Source organism: Boleophthalmus pectinirostris, unplaced genomic scaffold (genome assembly GCF_026225935.1).
Source record: "Boleophthalmus pectinirostris isolate CB_2022bp ecotype Guang Dong unplaced genomic scaffold, ASM2622593v1 HiC_scaffold_5, whole genome shotgun sequence".
Lineage (NCBI taxonomy): Eukaryota > Metazoa > Chordata > Actinopteri > Gobiiformes > Gobiidae > Boleophthalmus > Boleophthalmus pectinirostris.
Window position 1 is genome coordinate 39696224 of NW_026571404.1, and position 20692 is coordinate 39716915.

Consider the following 20692-nt stretch of genomic DNA (forward strand, 5'->3'; position numbering starts at 1 on the left):
TTGATTGTGGCTCAGTGTTTTGTCCGTTGGCTGGACCAGTTTCTGTCTTAAAGTGTTTGTAGGTTTGAAATAGTCTGGGATTTCATGTTAATGAGGATGCAAATCCTCTGTAGTTTTTCAGAAACTCCAGCCAAAAACTGAAAATCATAACTCCGTGCAGCTCCACAAACCTGACTCTTATTTGGTGTGGAGGAGGGGCTTCCTCCTTCTCTCCTTTTTGTTTCCATGGAAATATAGTTCAGAAAAGTTACATATTGTAGCTTTAATGAAATAGTTTCTTTTTATTTCTGTATGCTTTTTGACAGGCAAACACATGTTTCATGAGTTTACACTTTAGCCAAGGTTCATTCTCAATAAAATACAGCAGGACCACACAAAAACATCTCCATGGAAACAAGCAAGTTGCATAGTGTATCTTTAATTTTCTTCAGAATTAATAGTTTAGTTTTATTGCCAACTTTTAATCTTATCTAATCATTTATTTATTTATTTGTATTTTTTATTGTTCTGCTGCTGTTCTTGGACTTTGGTGCACTATCCCTGTTGTGAATAATTCATCAGATTTCTTAGCATATCTTTATAGTGTCTCATCCTCCTCGGCCTGTCCGCGTTAGTCCTGTCCACGTCCCACTGTGAGACACTTCTGTCTCTCACACAGAGCGTCCAGTGTCCGAGCTGCCGTCCTCAGTCGTCCTGTGGTCTGACTGTGAGGGTGTGTTTGATTCGTGTGCGTTCAGAGGAGGCTTTGTGTGTGACAGCTCTTGCTTCTGGGGCTGACTATTTACATGAGAGAGGATTATGGGAACATGTCACTGAATATTCACTCGTACATATTTGCAGGCGGTACGCGTCCAACTGAAAGGTTAGTCAAATGCACAGAACATGAAAACAAAAGGTGTATTATTCTTAAAATGCAGAATGCAGAGCAAAAAGCAGCTGCAGGTTTATAAGGCCTAGTGTTCATTTAGCACATGACACATAAATATGCAGTTTTCACACAGTGTGCACCTCTGCTGCAGTTTGTGCAACAACAACACTTTACACACACTATACAATACATCTACAAGACTTTATACAGACTATACAACTACAAGGCTTTATACACATTGTACAAGTGAAATACTGCATCTTTTGAAAAGCACAGCAGTAATAAAACAGCACATTTCCTCATTGTGAGCTTGATTGTCACATGCATCTGAGTAAAATGGCTTTCCCAGTACAGATTTATTGTATAAGCAGCTGCTGAGGTCAGAATAAGTCACCTGTGTAATGTTTGCATCTAACTGTAAAAAGTTTTATTGTCTGACAATCAGGGAGTTCATGTTAGCATGCTAGTTACTGTTAGTACTGTTAGTCTCTCAGTCCATCGCTCAGTGTTCATCAGGAGCAGTGTGAGGGAGTGCACTGTGCAGGATCTCAGCCTGTGGACACTGACGCTGACAGAGGACGAGGGACCATCACACTTGTATTTTGTCCTGGAGCATCTCTCCCCCTCCTCCCCCCTCTTCGCGCCCTCCTCTCCTCTGCTCTCCCCCCTTTTCCCTCACCCCCTCCTCCCCTGTGGTCTGTGGTCAGTGTGGTGATCTGTTGTCCTCTGTCCCCTCCGCTGGCTGGTCCCTCTCTCTGTGCCTCTGCTCAGGACACAGGAAGTGGTGATGATGGAGCAGTAAAGTTTCCCAGGACGGCGCTCTGTGGTCATGTGGTCAGACTGTGGCTGTGTTTCTGCTCATCTTTTCTGAAAGGGAAATGAGTCTTATGATGAGAGCACATCCTCCTGGTGGAACAATACAGTAGTCTTCAACTGATCTGCTGAAGATGTAAAAAAAAAAAAAAGCTGTAATACATTAACACAAACATTAACACAAGCATTCATACAAAATTTTTGTGTGAAAAAAACTAAGTTAACTGATTAACTTTTTATTATTTTATACTGGCTGAATAGGAATATTTAAGATAATAGAAACAAATGTTATATATTTAACATAGTTTGAAATCAGTACTCATGTAAACAGTGTGTAAACAGTGTAGACTTGGTTTGGTCCTGGTTCACTCGTGGTGTAGTCTGGCTTTAGTTTGTGGTTTAGTCTCAGTTTTGTTCTGATTGTGGAGTTAATTGTGTGAAGTCCTCCTCACTCACAGAGATGTTCCTTTGACGCTGCTCAGTCTGAGTCCATGTGCGTCCTCTCTGTGTCCTCAGCTGTTTCCTGTCTCTGCTGCTGGGGGCCGCTGTGCTGTGGAAGATCAAGCAGACCTGCTGGGCCTCAAGACGCCGAGAGGTAGGACTACACAGCCAAGTACTACAAGTACTACAAGTACTACAAGTACTACAAGTACTACAAGTGCTACTGTTGTATATGGGGAAACAAAGTACTCTTATACACACTGTAAATATCTGTTTACATCACTACTGCTGAACACTGCAAAAGCCTGTGGAACACTGCAGACCAGTCAACACCAGATCATTGATTCAAGCTTCACACTGTGACCATGGCTGAACATTGTAAAGTTGTGTTTTCACGATCACTGCTGAACACTGATAAAAAAGTGACCACAGAACACGAGTGCAACAGTAAAAAAGAACTTATCACAGACAGAGCATTTACCAGAGCTCTACACACAGAAATGTTTCTATTTACATTTACACTCAGCAAAAAAGTAACTACCTCTGCAATATGAGTAAAGCCATTACCACTACTGTACACTGTAAAAAGTCATATTCACATTAATACTGCTATACACTGTAAAAAGTTATACTCAAATTACTACTGCAGTACACTGTAAAATTATATATTTGCATTACCTACAATAAAATGTTAAAGTACTTCTGTTATACACTGTAAAATGGCACAGTGCCATCACCATACACAGTGGGAGTATTACATTTACATTAACACTGCTGAACACTGTGACAAACTTTGCATTTGCTGCACACTGTGGAAATCTGACATCTGCATTTCCACAGTTGTGTGCTTCAAAAGTTTTACTTACATTGCCACTGCTGTACTCTCTAAAATGTGTGTGTTCATGTTTATTATCAGTCACATACACACACACTCACACACACACACACACACTCACACACACACACACACACACACACACACTGGACCTTCCCGTCGTTAAAGGGAGGGCTGCTGTCACCCAAGTGCATCTCTCCTCATAATGAGCATCTCAGCCCATAAACAAGGCCATTCCCCTTTAATTAGCGCGTTTTGCCGACCAATTATCTCCCACAAGTGATGCTAAACGGAGCTGAGCAGCCATAGATCACCGCGGGCTGCTGCAGATGTCGCTTCTGTTCATATTTACTCCATCACAGTGTAAACAAGGAGGAACTGCACTGGCACGCAGCACTGTCTCTGTTTGAGTCTGCTCCTGCTCCACACTCTGTGCTCACTGTGCACAATACACCACTTTTATGATTGGACAAATACTGAACAGATATTTACCTAGACCCAGAGTCACCTGCGCAGACAGACCAAGGGTCACCTGCGCACACAGAGGCAGGGTCACCTGCGCAGACAGACCCAGGGTCACCTGCGCAGACAGACCCAGGGTCACCTGCGCAGACAGACCCAGGGTCACCTGCGCAGACAGAGGCAGGAGAAGACGTGTATTAAGATGATTAAGATCATGACCAGATTAACTTGATCTGAATTGTCTTGTCAGACAAACTTGTCAAACAGCAGCTCTGCATTTGTGATCCGAGCGCTTTTACCAAATGTCTTGCATTTAAGTGCACTGCAGACTGTGGAGGTCAGCCATGTTCACTCTGCACCCATTCCACAGAAAGAGGAGCTGATCTCAGACCTCTGGTTTGAAGCTTCAGAATGTGACTGTCTTGTTCACAATGGCCCAAGCACCGCTCTCAGACCAAAGGCTTTTTTACTCGTCATCTCACATGTGACACTGTGAACATGACCTCAGAGTTTAGAACTTCAGTTATGAATTTGGGAGAAGTCTACAGTACTTCCTCTCTTTTCTTTTTATAAGTAACCATGTTTGTTTTGAGCCAGTGGACCATGTGCTTCTTTGATTGGTTAATTCACCTGTAATCATGTACATCTTCACTTGGAGAGATAAGACCGAGGCCCAGACTAGGCCAGAGATTATGTATTTTACATGAAAATGTTGTAGTCTTGATTGTCCAGGCTCCTCTGTGCCATCATACACACACAGTGGCTTCAGTGCAGTTGAATAGTGTTTTAATAGTGTTTTCACAGTGATGAGAGGAGTTCAGAATATGAGCGGTGCCCATAATAGCTGATCGTTATTGTTCTAAAGCACATCTGCTGCAGTGGGACCATAATCCACCACGCTTTGGTTTTGTGGTCTCCTCCTCTGTCTTTATGCATCACTAAAACTGTGCCGTGTTCAAATACTAATGGAAATTCAAGGGTTAGCCATGTTCGGTTTGATGGGCTGTTCAACAGGGACGTGTAATCTGCTTATGAGACTAGTGTTTGGATTCTGTGACTTAGTGTTGTAAAATTGTGTGTCAGCGTGAATGAGGAACAGTCCTGCAGTCGTGTCATTCATGTGGAGTTATGAATGACACATGCAAACACAGCAAACATCAGCTGCTCTGGAGAGCTGTCAGAGTGGAGCGTGTACAGACACTGTAGTGCTTCATGTGAGCGGCTGAAGTGCTTTGAACAAGTGTGTTTGCTAAGGGCTCAAAACACGCTCTTGTGTCTTTGTTCCATGCACACTGTAGTATCTTGTACACTCAGATGTTGTTTTCTACAGTAAGAATAATGTATTTTTCATATGAGGCCAGATGGGTGACGTGTTCTGTGTAAAGGACTCAATGAGTGGCGCCCCACTGTGGCTCCTGTTATTCACTGCGGTTTCCCTTCCAAGTCCTAACCAGGCTCAGCCCCAATGAGATCAGACACTGACAAGGAGGCCTGGACACTTTTGGATGACCTTCTGTAACAGTATTCTCACTCTCATCTTCATCAAGGATTTGTGCATGTCCACAAATACAAGAGTCAGATGAGGATCCGTGCAGCCGAGGGCGTGGCCTCATATGTGGACCTCTACATCTGTGTAACACACTGGACATCTGTGTAACACACTGGACATCTGTGTAACACACTGGACATCTGTGTAACACACTGGACATCTGTGTAACACACTGGACATCTGTGTAACACACTGGACATCTGTGTAACACACTGGACACTGTGTGGCACACTGGACATTTATGTAACACACTGGACATTTATGTAACACACTGGACATTTGTGTAACACACTGGACATTTGTGTAACACACTGGACATTTGTGTGGCACACTGGACATTTATGTAACACACTGGACATTTATGTAACACACTGGACATTTGTGTAACACACTGGACATTTGTGTGGCACACTGGACATTTATGTAACACACTGGACATTTGTGTAACACACTGGACATTATGTAACACACTGGACATTTGTGTAACACACTGGACATTTGTGTAACACACTGGACATTTGTGTAACACACTGGACATTTATGTAACATACTTGACATTTGTGTAACACACTGGACATCTGTGTAGCACACTGGACATTTGTGTAACACACTGGACATTTGTGTAGCACACTGGACATTTGTGTAACACACTGGACATTTGTGTAACACACTGGACAGCAGGTCCATGAGATAAACCTGGTGCAGATGTGTCCTTTGGAGTCTCATAAATGTCAGCAGTAGACTCTGGAGATGTTAGCACGCTGCTGTGATGTAACCACACTAATGAGTGAGTAGAGACAGAGGCCTGCTCATGCTGCAAATGTCACACGTCACTTTCACATGATCTCTGTGACATGTATAAGAAACTTCTGCAGTTCTAGAAGCAGCTGAAGTCAGGACTTCATTTAAACTGCAGGTAATCTAAAGCAATAACTGTACCCTGAATATTGTGGCTGCTTGTCTTCATGGAAACACTATTGCTGGAGATGTTGCACAGTATGGCATTAGTTTATTCATCTCCATGTTTACAAGCATACATGAATGAGAATATTTGCTTTTCAAAGATTTTCTTTGTTATGAAGCCATATGTAATTGAATGAATGCAATGCAAAGGATGCATTTAATGCTATACTGTGGAATATTGCTGATAGAGCGATTGCATCTCCATGTAGACAGGTGGAGGACCCCCCATCATTTACTGTTTTGTGTGTGTGTGTGTGTGTGTGTGTGTGTGTATATATATATATATATATATATATATATACATATGCAGCTGTCAGGCCTTGCGGTGAACATTTTCCAGCAAATGTCGGTATTTGTAGCACTACAACTTCACTAACGTCACATAACAATAAAGAGTAACAATAAAGAAAATGAATAGTCCAAGTCTTAAAGCAGAACCATTATGTATGACTTATTATTATTATGATTTTTCAGAGCTTTTAACCGTGTTAGAGCTTTTTCCTCTTCTCCCTGACCCTCTGAAGTTATATTCAGAGTGGTTTGTGCGTATTTGACTCATTTTTAATCGCACGTTTTCAGGAATCCATTTTGCTGAACAGCTCCTCTTTTCAGCACGTGTGACGTACACACTTTATTCTCCAGTTTGATTTTCTTAATCAGTCAAACACATACAATTCATCCTATATACTATCTGTTGTCATTTTGGTTGAATTTTTTAAAATCTTCTGCTTACTAGTGTGACATGCAGATTTCCACAGGAGGGGCCCCCACACAGGAGGGGCCCACACACAGGAGGGGCCCACACACAGGAGGGGCCCCCACACAGGAGGGGTCCACACACAAGAGGGGCCCACACACAGGAGGGGTCCACACACAGGAGGGGTCCACACACAGGAGGGGTCCACACACAAGAGGGGCCCACAGCATGTTTTGTTGTGACAGTGCACAGTTTCAAGATGCGGAAGTCTTGACTTGTTTCTTTTATGAAGTCATTTTAGATGAATATTATGATTTAAAATGTGCAAATGATCAAACTGATCCCCGGGGGTCAGAGAGTAGAAGCATAGAGCAGACACAAGCACAATGGGGCTGTTTGAATAAAGGTACAGGAGCTCTTTCAAAGCTGTGTTAAAAGCATCCATTTGAATGAGTCACTGTACTGACCATCAGTCTGTGGCTCTCCTCTTCAGAAATGTTTTAATAACTGGCCCTTTGTGAGGAAACTGTGGACAGCCCTGGTTTATGGTGGCACAAAATTAAATAAGAGCCTTTCCAATTATTCAGAACAATTTGAGGATAATTTGCCACAAGAAAAATAGTCCCATAAATGAAAAATGATCACTCCTCGTACTGTGATCAACCCTTTCTCCAGACAAATCTTTTTCTCCAGCTCCGACTGCTCCTGTTAGCCGCTGTTAGCCTGCACCGCCGAGCGCAAAATTAACAATGCTAATCAATAGAGCTAGCTGTGCGCGCGTTTTTATCATCTCCATGTGTTTAGCGCCGCGGTGATGGTTATGAAGACAAACGGCTCGTGTCACAGTGCGCCGGGCTCACCACACACGCCCTGTACCCCCACATTCATCTGCTCTACGGTATTATGGATATTGTTATTATATTGTGCTGGAGATGTATGGGGCTGTTGTGAGCAGGTCCGGGCGCTTTATGTGGGAAAAATATTGGACTTTTGATCATGTGGAGTTATGGCCACAAACACAGCTCGTGAAATCTGCCGCAGAAGTTATGGCCCTTAAAGAGGAAATATGTCAGGATGGTTTAGGCTCCTCAAAACAAAACAAAGTTGTATTTTATTAGATTTGGTGAATTCCTTCTCATACCCAGTGTGAAGTGTGCGTGGAATGAAGAGTATCCAAAACACAACTGGAATACTGAATTTTGATTGGATGAATCTCACTACAGTTGGATCCAACAATATGTTCTAGATTTGTATCCTTGTTCTGTTTATGATGCTTCTGATACTAAACACTAAACAGAGCATTTGTTGGACTAAACTGTGTACATGGTGTTGTACACAGTTTAGTTCAACACCGTGTGCACCCCCACTCTCTCAGGTCTCACTCATGAACATAAACTCAACACAACACAACAGAATATTTCACTATTTATAAAACAAATCCAGAACAATGCCCAGGCAGTTGTTCTTTCAAAGTGGCTTAACAAATCCAGGCTCATCCTGAAATCCTGAGCTGAAACTAGCTCCATCTCTAGCATTAGAAAGAAATAAGCCTGAGTCTTTCCAAAGTTAAACCCAGGACTGGAGTTTAAACACTTTGTGCTTGTGGTGACTCTGGGAAGACCAGAGCAATGGACCAACGACATCACAGAAAAGGGGTTTGATTTTAACTCGCTTCATGAAAAACCCCCAAGGTCACAGTCAGAGCCACTCACTACATAAACACTTGATCTGTTTATTTATTTCACAGACAGTGCATTTTCATCAACATTTAAGTGTCGATATGTTCATCTGCCACAGGACAATTTTCTATCCACCGTCCCATCGCTCCTAAATACAAATAATATCATATCATAGCCACTGTACCAAAGATTTTTGTACTTTTAGTTTTACGTTATTTGAACAGTGAAATGCCAACAACCTATAAAATACAGAAAAAAAAAAAATCATAACAGTTTGATTTACAAAATTAATTTTGCTCAATAATGCCACACATACACACACATGCACACACACACTTGCGCACAGACACCCCCACGTGCACACATACACACACACACACACACTCACGCATGCACACACACACATACACACACACACACACACACATACTCACGCATGCACACATACACACACACACACACACACTCACACCTGCAGCTCCAAGCATCAACAACCCTCAGAGCAGTGTAAATGTAGTGGAGAGTGTGTCAATACACACACACACAAACACACACACACGCACACTGACACGAACACACACACATACAAAAACATTTCAAAGAAAAAAAGAATGTAGCAGTCTTTGATGATAAATATTAGCAAAGGTGAAGATGTTATGATCCATGTTAACATGGACAAGTGTTAGATGAGTGAAAAGGTTCATGTGTGATCACACACAGCATCAGAACACTGTGTTTGTATTGATGAGTTCAGTTCACACATGAAAGAGTCAGCCTTTCACTTCACTACACACACACACACACACAGTGTGTGCAGTAAGTATGTGCTTTACTCTACAGTACACTTTAAGAGTCGAGATTCTTGACCCAGATTTTGTGTCCAGGGTGCAGAGCTGTGCATGTGAGTTCCTCCTCCATCGTGTTCACTCTGCATGAATGATTCATGGTTGATTTAAGCCTAAATTCAGCTTCTTGTTATAACTAAAGAAGTTTTCTCTAAATCTAAGCCTACAATCTCATAAATTATCTTGATCATGAAACAGCAGAGAATGTTCCTTTATTTGGGGAAATGTACCAAAATCACTTTATTTGTCCTGAGAGGCAGTTTAAGAACATAGAGCAGTAAAATACAATCATAATAGAAAAGCTCAAACTAAAGACCGAGTGTCAGTGTGCACCTTTAATGATGACGGGACATTCTCTCTCCAGTGTCTTCTGACATGTTTGGTGTAGAAAGTCTGAAGCATTTCAGAGTTAGGTGAAAGGTCTCCATGGATACAGGAAAAAAACAGAACTCTGATCACACAATCCAATAAAAAAAAAACTAAAAAAAAACTTCTGTCCTTTGAACTACACAAGCTGCTCTTCTGAGTTGGTCAAAATCCTCAAATATAAAGTAAAAAATTAAGAACTGTATAAAAACTGCCAGCCAGTCAGCTTCAAGAGCAGCCAACCACAACCATGACAACCACGATCATCCCGACAAAGCTTATCGGCTTTTGTGGATTCTGCAGAAAAATCAGCATCAGCATTGGCCATGGGAAAAAAAAAAAAAAACAACCTCAGAACTGAACCTCGAACAAAAACATCAAACTAAAACGTTGAAGAAAAGTTACTTGACTCTTTTTGCTGATGTTTGTATCAAAGCCACAGATGTCACTTTCTGTCTGAGGTCTATTCTGGTCCTCCACACCTGGTTCTTCAGAGGAGCAGCAGCTGTGGCCTCCAGTGAGCTCCTCCTCTGGGTGCTCCTCTGAAGAAGGTGAAAATGGGATGAGCTCACGTGAATTATGGATCACACCAGCCTAACTCCTCAGAGGACACTATTATTACAGCTATGGCACGCTGTTAATTGCTTGTTCTTGTATTTTTCATGAGCAACAATCACTTTTGGATACGAGATCAAACAGAGCACATACTTTGATATTCTAATGCAGGAGCGGCTGGAGATGTGTGGAACAGGGCTGTAGAGAGGAACAAGACAAAAGACCGGACACGCTTTTTCATTTCATGTTTTTGTCTTCATTTTCAGGACTATTTGAGATTCTTCAGTTTAACCTTTGCTTTGATCGCTCTTTGAACACTCTTGACTTTTCAATGGTGAACTCTGACATGGCACAACCACAAAGTGAAAACCGTTTCAGGAGACGTCATCATGAAGCTCACAGAGAGAAGACCAAGGGTTTGCAGCGCTGTGGACAAAGCAAAGGGTGGAGCCTGTGAGGAGAGAATCTAAAATATAAACCATATTTAGAGTCCGAGAGAAACAGGGTGACGTCATCAGGCCACGTTACTCATCATACCTGTGGAGAGGCAAGCCAGTGACACAGAGAAGGTTAAGATCACCAGTATTTTTTTCTTCCATTTTTAAGAACAGAGACACAAGAATGAATTGCAGCGTCTTTATTAGGATTGTAATAGTACACAAATATCACAGTTCGGTACATACCTAACACACGTTTCCTGTTCCGTGATCTAAACTATGCCGGACTTTTGTACCACATAAGAAATGAACCAGGACTGAACCAGAACTGAACCAGGATTAAACCAGGTCTAAACTAGAACTGAACCAGAACTAAACCTGAACTGACCCAGGACTAAACCAGGACTGAACCACGATTGAATCAGGACTGAACCAGGACTAATCTTGGACCTGAGAACGAGAACCCCGAGCCTGCAGAGAAGGGTGTCCGCAAAGTCCGTTTGGGCGATGGCTGAACTTAGTCCCATGGGGCATTGAGCTCTTCGCCAGTCCTTTTGCCTTTTACCCAGCGGTGTACACAGGCGCACCTCCGGGCCTGTGCCGACACTCAGTCCTAGTTCAGTCCCGGTTCAGTCCAACATCACAGTTTAAGTCATGGAAACGGGAAATGCCCATTATCCTTTTTTTCCATTATTCATTTAAACACAAAATTGAAAACGGAAAAAAAAAAAAAAAAAGAAAAATCATTATCCTTTTTTTTCATTTTGGTTTTGGAGACAAATAATGAAGAAAATTGTTGTTTCTTTCATTTTCTTATTTTTGGTTTTAGTTTGAAAAAACAATGAGTGAATGATACACAGATTCAACAACAGCACAGCAAACAAAAACACGGCCGTCAAAATGCAGGTCAAATGTACGATCATGTGCAGTGGGATTCCTCAAGTGTCATCGCACCCACTGACATCAGCACACGGTAATAAAACATTTTTTAAGCCATTTATAATCCAAAACACAAGTACAGTCATTATGTTAAATGCTGCACTGTGGAACATTCTAACCAAGTGCACCTTTAACGCTCTAGTACGTGATTTTCAAAGTGGAGGAAGTTTTTAGGTACGTAACTTGTTCTTATTCCTTTGGCATGACTTTAGAACAGCTTTTATGTGCTGTGATGTGGATAATTTGAAGTATTAACAAATGGAAGTTTTTGACAAAATCTATTTTAAATTGTCTGAAATTGCCGGTGGTTTCATCTGTGGTGAGTTTAAATTTTCTTCAGAAGATGACCGCTGGAGTCCACACTGTTCCTCTGAGCTCCTCTCCACACGTCTTGTCACGTTCTCCGCTCTGCCTTTAGGATCAGGGCGCTCGGGCCTGTAGTGTGAAACTTCAACACTGCTTTACCTCCTCCTGCCCTCTCCTCCTTCACACCTCTCTCTCATCCTCTGCTTTCTCATCTCGCTCTCTGTCAGTCTATCCCTTTTCTTAAATTAGATGTTTGCACTGCTTAAATATGTGGCAATTAACCCGGCGTGTCACTTCCCTCTGCTCTCATTACAGACTCACAGTCTGATGCTAAACACCAGTGTGCTCCGTCAGTCAGCAGGCTGTCCTCTTTGCCTTTTACTCTTCTGTCTGTGTACATCATTACTCACTCTGTACTCGTGTGTGTTATGACCACGTCTGTTCGAGCTGCTGTGTGGGTTTTTGCTCTTTGACGTAATTAAATAGATATTTTTAATGCCATACTATGGAACATGAGCCACGATTACATGGACACAAAAATGATTCTCTCATACCTGGAATGATCAGTGTGGTCTGATTATTTAACCCTTCCAGACCTAAGAGCAATTTTATGACATTTGTCCTTGCCTCGATTTTTTTTTTCTTAATGTTGCTATTAAAACTCCATTTTTACCACCTAATGATGTGTCATACATCCTTTTTTTTTTTCAGTACAACCTGTTATTTCACAATCTGCTGCTGTCATCATACAGCTATAATAAAAAAGTTTAATTTAATTTAGGGCCTTAGTTATAGAAGTGCAAAATATCAAGTCTGTAAATAAACTCATCCATCCATTTTCATCCGCTTATCCGGGGCCGGGTCGCGGAGGCATCACTCTAAGCAGAGACTCCCAGACTTCCTTCACCCCAGACACGTCCTCCAGCTCCTCCGGGGGGACCCCGAGGTGTTCCCAGGCCAGCTGAGAGACATAGATCTTCCACCATGTCCTGGGTCTTCCCCGGGGCCTCCTCCTGGTGGGACATGCCCGGAACACCTCCAGAGGGAGACGCCAGGAGGCATCCGGAACAGATGCTCGAGCCACTTCAACTGGCTCCTCTCGACGTGGAGGAGCAGCAGCTCTACTCCGAGCTCCTCCCGTGTGACTGAGCTCCTCACCCTATCTCTAAGGGAGCACCCAGCCACCCTGCGAAGGAAACTCATTTCAACTGTTTGTATCCACGATCTTGTCCTTTCGGTCACTACCCAGAGCTCATGACCATAGGTCATATCCTTATTGCCTCAAAACAAACACAGAGCCACATCACTTCCTGCATTTCCATGGGCTTTATTACATTTGGATTTGGACAATTGTACTGAAATAAACCTGAAAAAAAAAATATAGCAAGGAATGTGCAATTACACAGACCAGGATGTGTAATTTACCATGTATTTGAAAAATAACTGCACTTAGAGCGACTTTTTCAATTGTTATGAACACAGACGCTCAAAGAAGTCGACCATTTTGACTCAGTACATTCTTTGGCAAAGTTTGGCCCAATCAAAATGAAAGGAGCGCATGCAGAAAAGTTCCTATTGGACACTCGTTTCCCCTATATAATTTCGTGTGACTGAGGACAATGCTGGAAATATGCTCAGGAAGCTGCATCTGTCAGCTTTTCAAGGGGGAAAAGTACGTTTCTGTCTTTCATTGTATACAATACCATCAGTCCAGAAAGGCTAATCACATAATTGCTCCTTTTTTCCAAGAAACAGAGAATTTCTTACTTTGCATTTGCATATGTGTGAAAAGTTTCAAAGGAAGTGAGGTCATCCCAAGATAATGTGTGCAATACACGATATAACCAGACTACAGTGTGAGGCAGAGGATCAGCAACACAAATACAGTTTGGGAGAAGTGTAAATGGAGTTCATGTGTAATGACATGTTGTGACACACAGCATCTTCTTGATACAATAATCTATCATAATAGTGACTTGGCTCAGAAGTCGTCCTCTGCTCTGGGAGATACAGGATATACAATTGTATTTGTGACCAAATGTCAGATTATATTGTTCACAGTGAAATACCAGTCCCCACCTCCTCCAGCCCCTCCAGGTCAGAGTCATGTCCACACTGACCCACAGGTGAACACAGGTGCAGCTCCTGCCTGTCCTCTCTCATTTGGCCCCCGTCCTCTGGCCCCCGTCCTCCGGCCCCTGCTCTGGTCATCTGATCCTGTCTGGAGCTCTAATGAAGGAAGAGATTAGGGGAGAGTGCCCGGCTGTTTGTGGAGCAGCCTGGTACATTTATCAAACACACATAATGGTCTCCATGCTTTTTGGGAACATTATATCGACTCCCATTCATTTCCTTGAAGGTCCTGTAGCAATTTATTTGAGCAAAATGTGTCTTACTCCAGTGCAGAGATATTGTGTAAGCAGCCTGAGGTCCAAACAGGTCCACTGCATTCTGTCTTCACCTAATTAGAAACCATTTATTTTCAGATAATCAGGAAGTGTCCTTTAGCCTGCTAGTTGTTGTTAGGATGTTTTGCCTGACTCACCTCTCTGGTCTGAGTAGTGTTTCTCATTGTGATCATGTGTTTGGGGTCAGTGAGATTGTGTTGCCTCTGTTTATCAGGTCACAGCTCATGAACCTCCAGTCATTCCAACATGATGGATATTTACGATTGTTTCTTGTGAGCACATTTCCAACAGTCGATCCTTCAGCCGGACAGCACCAGTCTGTGTTGCCTAGTGACAGCTCTTAAACTGCAGAAATAACAGAGGACAACGACAGAGTTTGTTGATCTTTGTTTATTTTAACATGATCACTAGAGTGAAACTAGAGTGAACACACTGCTCCTGAGTTTAATCCACACGTGTTTCTTCTTTTTAATCTGTGAATATGAGCGCTGGGAAAGTCACTCGTCTCACCTCATGTCCTCGTGTTTGTGTTTACGATCAGACGTTTGAGCTGCGTGTGTCTGTTCTGTGTGGGCTGGTATAGAAGAACTTTGTGAGGTGTCACTGTCCTTCATGTGAGTGTGAGATAAATGTCCTTATGCCTGTGGACTTTGTGTTGGGTCCTAAAACTGGGGATAAATTTTAAATCCTCTAGTTCTGTGTTTCTCAAACTGTGGTGCATCATTGGTCACTGTTGGTCCACAACCTCCTTCAGGTGGTACGTGGACTGATCCTTCAGTTAGGTTACGGTCACACTGCAGCCTGAAGTGACCCAAATCCGATTTTTTGGCCTCTATGTGATGTGTATCTGATCTTTTAATGACAGTCTGAACCACACAGATCCGATTTTTTTCAAATGTGACCCAGGCCACTTGGATATGTGCTCCTGAAACTGATACATATCTGATCTTTTGACATGTGACTTCAGTCTGAATGGTCAAAGTGCATTCATCCACCTACACGTTATCAACAAGACACAAACGTCACTATTCTGTGCTGAAGTAGGCGAAAATTGTTAATGAACTCCATGTCACTGAAGTGAAGCACATCACCACTCACCACTCTTGGCTCCGTCTCCACATCCACACGTTCCTTTCAACGGACGTCGCTGCCACTGCCCCACAAAACACCACGACCAAAAACCTCGTCCTTCTCCTTCTCAATCTCCTCCTTAAAACAAGTAAGTTGTTCATGTTCTGGCTTCGGTACAAGAGGAACTTTAAAATCTCCAGGTGCTCAATGCTGCGTCCATGTTTGGACAACTTCCAAAAACACAGAGCACGCTCGCTGCGGTTGACGTCGTCGTGTCTCCAGTCACATGTGGGACAGTTTTGGGCCATTTAATGTTCACACTGGAGTCACATACAAGTCACATTTAATTGGAAATGTGAACGACCTCACAAAAAACACCGGATTTCACAAAAAAATCCGGATTAAGCATTAAGCCCTGCTGTCTGAACGTATCAGAGTTCATTTTGTGCATTTACTTTTGGATCATTTTCTATTTAGAACTTCGGTGGAAAATGATGTAGTCCACTTTACAACCTTTTCTAGCCCCAGATCAGACTCAGAATAGTCCTGTTATAGACCAGGTTTAGGTTTGGTGGCACTCAGAAAGCCAAATCTTTTCTTTGGTGTCCTTGGTGTGAAAGGTTGGAGAGGTTGCACGTTTGTGCTGCCTACTCCAAAATGACACGGCTAAAAATCACTCAATCTAAGCATTTTAATATCCGTGTAAATCTCCTCCCGTCCTCCTGTGTCCTCTCCTTCCCTCCTGTATATCGCAGCATAGATTCTCACGCCAGCGTCGCCTGGTGCTATCTGCTCTGCCCAGGTGAGCAGATTAGCTTCAAGTTTAGCGGCCTTCAAGCGCGGCGAGTGTGAGAAGCACCTCGGGCTGCGCGGGGTGGAGGGAGGGGTGGGGAGGGGTGAACCGGTTGGAGGACATGACAAGGACATCTCCCTGGGGCCATATGGACATCCAGATATGTTTTTACACGCTCCCGTTAGCCTGTCCGAGCCGCTTAGGGTGCGAGGCGGGGGGCGCTAGTGGCTCGGTGTCTCTGGTAATATATCTCCACCGTAGCACTGCCCTAAACCAGGCTTTCTTCAGCTATGGTTTGTCAGAGCGCGTGACGGATGGTGCCGTTGACCCGTGTTGGGGGTGAGGTGTATTTTTAACTCTGCACCTGAGCCTCCGGTTTGCCTTGTTCACCTTCAGTTCATCAGCTCTTTGGAGTGGACAGTGTGTGGTTCAGAACAGTGATGCAGCAGCGATGTGTCTGAGTCTGGAGCTGTGATGCTGCAGCCTTCAGGGAAAGAGCAGCGTTTACTGAGGTGAACCCAAAACGATGTGGTGCTTAAAGAGGGATTATTATACTTCTGTGGAGTATTGACTCTTAACCAGAGTCCTGCACACCTCCATTTTTGGAGACCCGCACCCAAGCAGCACAGCACCACACCCGACCATTAACCCGTGATTGTATCAAAGTTAAATCTGCATCTGCCTGGACTTCTTAATATTCCACCCATTACCTGCCCGTGCCCGTGATAAATCAGGTCAGCCCATTAGTCCCACAGTCCAATAGCCCAGGACTGAACCAGGACTGAACCAGGACTACACCCAGACTGGTTCAGCACTACACCAGGACTGAACCAGAACTGAACCTGGTCTTAACCAGGACTAAATCAGGTCCAAACCAGGACTAAACCAAGACTGAACCAGTGTCATTAGCATAAATATATACACACCACAACTGTCAAGCCAGTTGCCAAGACTACACCAGAACTGAACCAGGACTAAACCAGGACTAAACCAGGACTAAATCATGAAAACACTAAAGTCTCTCAGTCTGGTCCATCGTAGGAAAAAGATGGGAAATGTCATTTGTTTCCAGAGCAACAGATGCAGGTACTTGACCCGGTGCAGGATTCTGCTCTTAACACATAACATACTAGTATTTAGACCAGTCTGTTCACTACACTCTGAGTCTGCCCTGCCTTTGCTCCCCGCACTAAGTCACTCCCCCTTCAGAGTGATATCATAATAGAGACTGTGAGATTAGACGACACCTGCAAGTTTAAGATGCTTAAAATGTTTTTATTAATGCCAAATAAAATATGCAGCTCAAATGATGTATGATAGGCAAACATGAATCATTTGTATACTTTACTTTACACTCATGTTTAGTTTGCGGGACTTTATTATCCTGCCCTCTCACTCCCGCACTGTGCAGTCCTGCTCCTGCCTGCGACCGCAATGAGCTTTCAAAATGTGTCCTGTGTCACACTGTTTTGTGTCCTGTGGCAGGGCTCTACATCAAAACAGTCAGTGTGCATCCCACAAATGAAACTACTGCACATCACATCAGGTTTTTGTATATTTATGGAGAATTGTCATGTGGGAACATGGGTGATGTAGGCTTGTGGGCGGAGCATTGGACAGAATCTACAGCTGGAGGAAAGGTTTACAGCTAATAATAAGATTGCTAGATTACTCAAACATGCATGGGTGACTCTAAAAGCTCTTCAGGCATATTTTTGATGAGAGAACAATGTTATAACATGGTAGAAAGCTCCAGATTTGACATAATACCCCCTCGTTACACAAAGTACAAAACAGCAGCCTGCTGAGGAGGTTCTGTCACGTTCTGTTGACAGTATTTGTATGTCTCAGTCGGAGCAAGATTAGGACGCGAGTGTCATTGAAGCGTTCGATTAAGTGTGTGAGCAGAGAAACTCCAAACAAAAGCTTTTATATGTCCTGTGTAAGACGTACACTGTCAAATACATGAAATACAAATGATGAAGACAAAAAGACACCAGACACCACACAGTGTGAAGAGGATCTGTGGAGGTGTGTTGGGATTGTTCTGGACATCAGTGACATCAGTCTAAAGGGAAGTGTCCTGTTTCATGTGGACATATGTGGAGTAACTGACATTAATGAATGAATGAATTAATAATTGCATTTATACACCGCCTTTCAAGATACCCAAAGCACTTTACAGATCATTATTCATTCACGTCACACTCAGTGGTGATAGCCACAGCTGCCCTGGGGCAGACTGACATGACATGTCCAGTTGTTTTGTCCTGTATGATGTGGGACATGTAGGACAAGTGTTTCTGAATAAAAAAAAATACTCAAAAACAGACAGACATGACAGGCCTCTGTCACTGCAGCACCTGCTCTGAATATTTACTGTACACAAAGAGAACATGCACCTTTACTCCAAACAAGTCAAAAGCCTGTACTCTTTACAGCTGCTGAACTTGTACAGCTCCACCATTACACAGATCCACAGGTCCACAGACAGTTCTCATTAGTGTAAAAAGGGATGCTGCTGCAAAGCATTATGGGACTTGTAGTTCTAGCAGTCAAAATGCTGTAAATCATTGTTTCCCAAAGACTGGGTCGTGGCTCTGAGGTGGGTCACAACAGATTTTTTTTTAAACGTACTACAAAAACGCAGACAGGCCCACCTATCTCAATAGAAATGTTTTGATCACTTCTAATCTTTTTGTAATTATTTATTGACTATTTTGTTCCAGTATTTCTGGTTCCATTGAATGTTGAAAAGAAAAAGAAATGGGCTACGTTTAATGTCCAAATAGTTGACTTATGGATCCTTTTATTACTGGTTCAATGTTTTTCATTGTTTCAAACTTGAGTAATACTAATTGTTCAGAGACACGATCACTCAGTCAACAATAAAATATCCTCATTAATGTTCAATAATGATCAAATCCACCTTTATTTTGTGATTTATGAATAATGTCTATTGACTTGGGTCACGAAGGTTTATGACTTTTAGAATATGGATGGATGTTTGGGAATCGGAAATGAATAAACAGAACTGAATACTGTGTGGTGCATGTTCACTGATGTGAAAAAGGACTTTAACATGAGTCGTTTTTAATGTATTCGCTCTTGAATAAACAGTATTGTGTGTTATATAACGTAGACCTACATTATGATGTGACATGCTGGGATTGGTATTGTAAACCGAGCATCAGTAACAGACAACTTTCTTAAAAGATTACAACGAGAAAATGGTGCATCTTCCCAAAGAGTACTGCACATAACCCTTAATACTCCACCTTCTTACAGCTCCACTTAAAGCTCAGTATTAGACCTGTCCTCCGTGAGTCCTCGCCCTCCTCGCTGGCTGAGATCCTGGTGCGGCCGGTGGGTGTGTGCTTCTGTAAGTGTTACTAAATATATCTTTTGCTAAGATAATCCATGTCAGATCATAAGCCCTGGACAATGGAGATCATAATCCTCTTAGGAGATTTCCTCACAGTCGAGTGGGGCAACTTTAGATGAGAGCTCCGCAAAGCACTTCTCATTGTACACCCAGGTTTCTAATTTGGACCTACACAGGCTGCTGTAAGGAGCTACAGCAGCAGAACAATGTCTTAGGAGGAAAGGGAGAATTGGATGGAAATAGTTTTGCTTTTGGTTGGTTTGAAAGAGCTGCGAGTCGGAGAACGCCAGTCACTTGACTTACTTTGAAATGAAATAGTTTGTGCATTTGTAGATTGGAGAGAGAAAGTGAATAATCTGCTGAACTAAAGGTAAAGGTTCATTTCAATATGACATCACAAGGTGGAACAGAGCATCCTGAGCTTTGGAGACTAAGGCTGCGTTAAGACTGCAGCCTGAAGTGACCCAAATTTGATTTTTTGGCCTCTATGTGACCTGTATCTGATCTTTTAATGACAGTCTGAACGACACAGATCCGAGTTTTTCAAATATGACCCAGGACACTTGGATATGTGCTCCTGAAACCCATACATATCTGATCTTTTGACATGTGACTTCAGTCTGAATGGTCAAAGTGCATTCATCCACCTACACGTTATCAACAAGACACAAACGTCACTATTCTGTGCTGAAGTAGGCAAAAATTGTTAATGAACTCTGTGTCACTGAAGTGAAGCACATCACCACTCACCACTCTTGGCTACGTCTCCACATGCACACGTTCCTTTCAACAGACTGTCCCACAAAACACCACGGCCAAAAACCTCGTCCTTCTCCTTCTCAGTCTCCTCCTTAAAACAAGTAAGTTGTTCATGTTCTGGCTCCGGTACGAGAGGAACTTTAAAGGTGCTCAATGCTGCGTCCATGTTTGAACAACTTCCGTAAACACAGAGCACGCTCGCTGAGGTTGACATCATAGTGTCTCCAGTGCACATGTGGGACACTTTCAGGCCATTTAACTTTCACACAGGAGATCACATACATGTCACATTTAATTGGAAATGTGAACGACCTCGCAAAAACATCGGATTTCACAAAAAAAATTGTAATTGAGCGTTAAGCCCTGCAGTCTGAATGTAGCCCAGGACATGACTAAAAGCTCAGATGAGTCATATAGGACCTGTAAGGTTAAGGTGCCCTTTATTGTGCCCGTAGGAAATGTGTCCTCTGCATTTGACCCACCCTTCAGTATCTCTGGGTTAAACCTGTCAGGAGCAGTGA

General features: G+C 42.8%; 1 protein-coding gene across 1 annotated transcript in view; it reads left to right on the forward strand.

The window, feature by feature from the left end:
- atrnl1a (attractin-like 1a) overlaps window positions 1-20692 on the forward strand; it is a 499802-nt gene that overhangs the window by 275706 nt on the left and 203404 nt on the right. Inside the window, exon 28 of the mRNA XM_055162865.1 lies at window positions 2198-2276. Coding sequence (XP_055018840.1) covers window positions 2198-2276 — 79 coding nt within the window. The remainder of the gene's footprint in view (window positions 1-2197; window positions 2277-20692) is intronic.